The sequence below is a fragment of the Mytilus edulis genome, chromosome 6, assembly GCF_963676685.1.
Source record: "Mytilus edulis chromosome 6, xbMytEdul2.2, whole genome shotgun sequence".
Classification (NCBI taxonomy): Eukaryota; Metazoa; Mollusca; class Bivalvia; order Mytilida; family Mytilidae; genus Mytilus; species Mytilus edulis.
This window is the reverse complement of record NC_092349.1, coordinates 82,871,638-82,879,043: the sequence shown is the minus strand read 5'-3', so window position 1 is coordinate 82,879,043 and position 7,406 is coordinate 82,871,638. Positions and strand designations below refer to the sequence as shown.

General features: G+C 32.1%; 1 protein-coding gene across 1 annotated transcript; it reads left to right on the top strand.

The window, feature by feature from the left end:
• The first annotated feature begins 2,585 nt into the window (after positions 1–2,585).
• On the top strand, positions 2,586–7,307 carry LOC139526683 (glucose dehydrogenase [FAD, quinone]-like). The gene is made up of 4 exons (XM_071321845.1): positions 2,586–2,723; positions 3,072–3,277; positions 3,815–4,007; positions 7,144–7,307. Exons 1-4 carry the CDS (start codon positions 2,591–2,593, stop codon positions 7,305–7,307), a joined length of 696 nt encoding a protein of 231 aa, XP_071177946.1. The 5' UTR covers positions 2,586–2,590.
• Positions 7,308–7,406: the final 99 nt, after the last annotated feature.

The window sequence follows — 7,406 nt, the reverse complement described above, 5'->3', positions numbered from 1 at the left end:
AGGAAAATATTTTTTCAGTAAAATGTTTAAGCTTTGTGCTATTTGGACTAGGTATGGACAGGAATAGATGGTTTAATTTTGATATTATAAGTGTTTTTATCACTGTTATTTTTCCAATTGGTGAGAGTATTTGATTAGTCCAAGTTTTTATAATGTTTTCAATTTCTTTCAACCTGGGGTTATAGTTTAAATTTTCAATTTCACTAATATCCACTGAGAAATTTATCCCAAGAAGTGTAAATCTGCTGGAACCCCATTCCAATCCCCACTTAACACACATAGTTTCTTGGCTAAACTTTTTCTTCCCAATCCAAACAACCTTGGTCTTGTCTAAGTTTATATTAAGACCTGATAATTCTGCATATTTATCTAGAGTACGGAGAGATGCATCCAAAGATTCAGGTGATCCATCAAGTATAAGAGAGGTATCATCTGCATATTGTGAGATGAGATACTCTGAGTCATCTATAGTGATTCCTTTAACTTTGTCATTATTTCGTATAAGTATACCAAGTATTTCTGCGCATAGTAAAAATATATAAGGTGATAGGGGATCCCCTTGTCGGCAGCCCCTCTGAATCTCAAAAAAATCTGAGAGATGGCAATTTTGAGTTACTGCAGATTGAGTTTTGGTATAAAAAGTAGTGATCCAATGTTTAATAGAAGGTCCAAAATTAAAAAAGTCTAAAACACTTTCAATAAAACTCCAAGAAATTGAATCAAATGCCTTTTCAAAATCAATAAGGAGGAGAATACCAGGTATATCATGTTCTTCTGTATACAATAAAATATCATAAATTAGTCTAGTATTTTCACCAATGTATCTTCCAGGAATGAACCCTGTTTGATCATTATTTATTAGAAGTGATAAAATAGACTTCAAACGCTCTGCTATACAGCTAGACCCGAGTTTATATATTGTGTTTAAAAGACTTATTGGTCGCCAGTTTTTCATATATTGTCTTGGTTTATCTCCCTTTGGTATACAAGTAATTATCCCTCTTTTTTGGGATACTGACATTTCACCCATATTATACCCATAGTTGATTGATCTAAGAACAAATTTACCTAAATCTATCCAAAAGAATTTAAAAAACTCACTGGTGTATCCATCAGATCCTGGGCTTTTGTTACTTTTCATTCTTTTAATAGCAGCTGTTAATTCTGAATATGAGATTTTTCCCTCAAGGGTATCCCTTATTTCATTTGTTAACTTGGGAACGTCTAAAAATGGAATTTCCTTATTGAGATCAACACTATTTATTGTATCTTTCTTTGAATATAAATTTTTATAAAAGTTTTTAGCTTCCAATAAAATATGTTCTTGTTTGTTTATTAAACAGCCTTCATTATTGACTAGTCTTGGAATTGTTTTATTAACAAAGTTCTTAGTTTCTAAGTTGAGAAAATATTTTGAGGATCTTTCTCCTTCTTCTATCCATTGCATTTTTGAGCGAACATAATGACCACGCATTTTTTCTTGTCTTAAAATTTGTAATTTAGATTTCTTTTGGTTGAGATCTTCAAGAGCTTCTGTTGTTTGTATATTTTCTTCTAATTTTTGAATTTCATTTACTAAAGCATTTTCCAATTTATTTTTTTCTTTCTTTTTATATGATGCAAAGGAAATTGTTTTACCCCTAATTTCTGTCATTAATGTTTCTAAGAACAGCTGATCATTTATTGTAAATTGAATGATTTGTGGCTGTTAGCGTTCATATCAGCAACCAAAATTGAATCAATAAATTCATCATAGATACCAGGACAAAATTTTGTATATACGATAGACGCGTGTGTCGTCTACAAAAGACTCATCAGTGACGCTCGAATCCAAAAAAGCTAAAAAGGCCAAATAAAGTACAAAGTTGAAGAGCATTGAGGACCAAAATTCCTAAAATCCAGCTAAGATATTCTATGCCTGAGGTAGAAAAGCCTTAGTATTTCAAAAATAATGAACTGGGCATGTATCACATATTAAATTCAAAATTTCATTTATATCAATGTACAACCAAATTTTAATAACAGATGAAGTGGGTATTTTTTTTTATTGAAAACATTCAAAATTCCATTTTTTTCACTTGTGCAATCAACCATTATTCAAAGTTTAACTTGACCTCAAACATATAATTTCATCATCGAAATCACACGTGGAAACATTTTAACTGTTTACATTTTTGTGTTTCGAAATACTAAGGATTTCTATCCCAGGTGTAGATTACTTTAGCTTTATTCAGCAGAACCTATTTCCTCAATGATCTCTAACTTCATATTCTATTTGGCCTCTTTATTTTTTTGATTCGAGCGTCACTGATGAGTCTTTTGTAGACGAAGCACGCGTCTGGCGAACACAATTTTAATCCTGATATCTATGATGAGTTTATTGACAACGTTACTGCAACGTTTTGTGCTAATTTGAGTTCCATTGAAAGACATATATTTGCATAGTTACATTTTCATAAAGCATTTGAATAATTATATATGATCATTATTTCACAATTTTTTGATACACCAATAATTTGCCATTTCATGTCGTAAAGATAACGTTTTGTGCAACACGTTTAATTCTAGTTTGATTTCAGCTGATCACGTGATGTTTCTAGGACAATCACTTGTACAGGTAGCCTCCCTAGTTATCTTTTTGACAACAACGCTTCCACCTAATGAAAAAGACCCACCTGGTGTGTTTGATAGACCTTTAGAAAATTGGTATGACTACATTGTAGGTATGTAAATTATTTTCTTCATAATAATGAAAATACAATGTACTTTGTAATGTGGTATGCAACTTTACAAACCACTATTTAAGTTTATAAATGTAGTGAAACACTTCTCATATGCTGTTTGTATGTACATAGGTCCAGACGTAATCTTTTCAGTGATAATCAAGCAAAAAAAGCCTGCTCATTATGGCTAAAAATTATTGTAAAGCGCCTAAGTGTTGCGATATAACTACAATAATTGGTGACCGACGCGAAAGTAACAAAAGATGAGAAACATATCATATATAAAGCTTTTGATCATATAAAATGAAATGGAAATTTGTAAAATTATGACTAATTGATGTTTTACAGTGGGAGCCGGGTCGGCAGGGGGCATCGTTGCCACACGTTTGTCTGAAGGATATGATAAAGTCCTATTATTAGAGGCTGGTGGGTCTGACATAGAGAACGACCTGACAAAGATACCATTATTATGGAGTGCTCTGTCGAATAGCAATCTTGACTGGAAATACAAGACAGTAGAGCAAAAGCATGCTCTCTTCGCACATAAAGATGAGGTATTCTTAATATAACAGTACTGGAAACACTTCTTTTGTGTCTTGAATTAAAAAAAGGGAGATGTTGGGTTACCGTTAATGAGGCAATTTTCTTTTACCGTTAATGATGCAGCAACCTAGCTATCTTTGACATTAACAAAATACTTGTAAAGTTTTTCGACATAATCGATGAGTAAAATGTCATCAAGTTTGAACATAAAACATACCAACAATGTCAACCTGTATTACTCCTTAGTGTTAATGACCTATTTAGAAAATTGAAAATCTTACTTATCATCAACGGGGGAAAACATTGCGAACAACGTAAAAACTTGACAAGAGAGATGGAAGAAGAAAAGGAGAAGTTGAAGTTAGGGTTAGAAGAGATGGCAAGGATTTTGCAGCGATGAACACCTCATGAAAAGTAATTGTTCTTTTAATAGTATTTCAGAAGGTAAATAATATGAATCCTTGACTATGGTCCCCACATTTCAAAATAGCCTTTGTCGAATCTTTCATCACCACAACGTTATACACGTGAGTGTCTTACTTTATTAGGTAACCAACTGGCCTCGAGGAAAATGTTTAGGTGGAACAGGAAGAATAAATGCAATGGGTCTTATCCGCGGAAATCCCATAGATTTTGACACATGGGCGAAAGAGGGCGCTGTCGGATGGAGCTATAAGGATGTATTCCCTTACTTCAAAAAGATGGAAAGTATTGCTTTCAATTTATCAGCGTATAGTGAAGGTAATTTTACTCTGTATATTTTAAGTATAAACTCATCATGGATACCCTGATTAGTATTGTGTAAGACTGACGTGCGGCTCGTCTATGAAAGACTAATCTGTGACACTCGATAAAAATGGTTGGTTTAAACAATATTTTATGAACAATACAAGTATAATTATAAACAAATTCACAATTAGAATTCAGAAAAAAGGTTAAAAAACAAAATAAAGTTCGAATTTTAAGCGTATTTAGGAACTTAAATTCCATAGATTTTGCCAAATACAGCTAGGTAATCTATTCCTGTGGTAAAACAATAAATAGTATTTCGTAAAATTCAAAGTTTTGAAGAAAGTTGATTTATACATGTTCCGCTATATAAATGATGTTCTCTCACTAAATAATACAAAATTTGTTGACTTTGTTGAACGAATCTATCTTAGCCTGTGTGGACGAGACGCACTTCTGACGTATTAAATTTTAAACCTGGTGCCTTTTATTAGATATTATTCGTGTGTTTCTCTGTCCTATATTGTCTCCTATTTATCTGCATTGTGGTCCTGTCATGTTGTGTTGTCGTTTTAATGTTATATTTAACATTGTCATTAAAGCGGGAGGTTTGGCATGCCACAAAACCAGGTTCAACCCACCATTTTTTTCTGTAAAAAAGTCCTGTACCAAGTCAGGAAAATAACCATTGTTATATTATAGTTTGTTTCTGTGTGTTTTACATTTTAATGTTGTGTTTCTATTGTGTCGTTTGTTTCCTCTTATATTTTAGTGTGAATTCGCATTGCTATAAGACGTGTCACGGTACTTTTCTATCCTAAATTCATGTATTTACTTTTTATGTTATATTTGTTATTCTCATCAGATTTTGTCTAATGCTTAGTTCGTTTCTGTGAGTGTTACATTTTAATGTTCTGTTTCTGTTGTGTCGTTGTTCTCCACTTATATTTGATGCGTTTCCCTCAGTTTTGGTTTGTAACCCGTATTTGTTTTTTTTCTATCGATTTATGAGTTTCGAACAGCGGTATACTACTGTTGCCTTTATCTATCCCATCGAACTAGAGATAAAGGATACCACAGATACAGTTAAGTCTGCCTCGTATCTTAACTTACATCTAGAAATTAAGGATGAGGGTAGTTTGAAAATAAAACTGTACGAGAAAAGAGATGATTGCAGCTTCCCAATTGTGAAATTTCCATTTTTATGTAGCATCAGTCCAACATCGCCTGAATACGGATAATATATCTCCAAATTGATACGAAATTCTCAGGCTTATATTTCCTATCATAATTTCCCGGATAGAGGATTGATGCTCAAATGGAAGCTATTAAAACACGAGTTACAATGGTGAAGTTGAAATCATTCCTTCGTAAATTTTTTGAACGCCATCACATATAGGTTGACCGTTATGGAAAAACAGTTTCACAGATGATATAGGATATGTATCTTATGTCGTAACTACAATACCCATCCAAATACACGAATGTGACCTACCGAATTAGACTATTTACCGGTTGTAATAACATAAAAGCAACACGACAGGTGCCACATGTGGAGCAGAATCTGCTTACCCTTCCGGAGCAACTGAGATCACTGCAAATTTTTGGTGGGTTCGTGTTGCTTAGTTTTGAGTTTTCTATGTTGTCTTCTGTACTATTATTTTTATGTTTGTCTCTTCGTTTTTAGCCTTTGCGTTGTCAGTTTATTTTCAATCTATGAGTTTGACTGTCCCTCTTGTATCTTTGGTCCCTCTTTTATAGTTCGTACTTTATCAATCATGTATGAAATTTCATGTTGAATATATGCATTACTGAACAGCTTTAGTTGATGGGATACAATTCTTACGAGCCTGATGGTCACATAAAATAATATTTTAAAAAACGTTTTGATGCAAATCGTGACGCTTATAATGATTAAAGTTCTAAATTATTCTATGTATCACTGTGATTATATAAAATCATTGAACCTGATTGTACTCATAGAGAAGTAGAATAAATTTATGAGCTTGACTGTCCCTCTACTAATGCTCTAGTATTTTTCGCCCATTATTTCAACAATTGTGGGGACAATAACTGCAAAAACTGCGACGATCTTGAATAAATACCATGCTAGTTATAAAATGATAAAGATGGTATCAGTTTGAAGATGAAAATGAAAGTTACGGTAAAATTCATTTAGGAATTGATATGAACTATACACAAGTGTAGTTTAAAAATATGTGTAATATATTATTATAAAAGATAAAAGGTAATGCCAAAATGCACTCTTTTAAGATAACCAGCGAACACGTTTTCGCTAATTTTAAAACGAATTGCCTTAAAGTATATCTCGCTTAAATTCTGATGCATCAGCATGTTAGTATTCATCAATATCAGAAAATAATATGCAATAAATATATATATAACTCTAAAGGAATGCAATAAATTGTAGGAAAAAAACAAAGGCAATATCATACAGGAGGAAAAGTTAGCACCTCATATCGTTGCAAGAAAAAAGCAGGTGAGCAACTTAACATTTTCTTCGAATTGTCAATCAAAATGCCACATCTTTATAATAAGATATCAAATCTGTTATTTCTTACTTTCCTTTTATAAATCTACGTGGACGGAACGTATAATAAGATATCAAATCTACGACTATTTCTAACTTTCATTTTATAGATCTACGTGGACTGAATTGACCGTTGACAATTGTAAAGTTCTTAAATAAGATAACAAAATTTACAACTATTTTATTTATAATCCTGGTACCTTTGATAACTATTTACTTTCTTTTTGCGGGGACAATAACTGCAAAAACTGCGACGATCTTGAATAAATACCATGCTAGTTATAAAATGATAAAGATGGTATCAGTTTGAAGATGAAAATGAAAGTTAAGGTAAAATTCATTTAGGAATTGATATGAACTATACACAAGTGCAGTTTAAAAATATGTGTAATATATTATTATAAAAGATAAAAGGTAATGCTAAAATGCACTCTTTCAAGATAACCAGCGAACACGTTTTAACTAATTTCAAAACGAATTGCCTTAAAGTATATCTCGCTTAAATTCTGATGCATCATCATATTAGTATTCATCAATATCAGAAAATAATATGCAATAAATATATATATAACTCTAAAGGAATGCAATAAATTGTAGGAAAGAAACAAAGGCAATATCATACAGGAGGAAAAGTTAGAACCTCATATGGTCGCAAGAAAAAAGCAGGTGAGCAACTTAACATTTTCTTCGAATTGTCAATCAAAATGCCACATCTTTATAATAAGATATCAAATCTGTTATTTCTTACTTTCCTTTTATAAATCTACGTGGACGGAACGTATAATAAGATATCAAATCTACGACTATTTCTAACTTTCATTTTATACATTGTAGATCTACGTGGACGGAATTGATCGTTG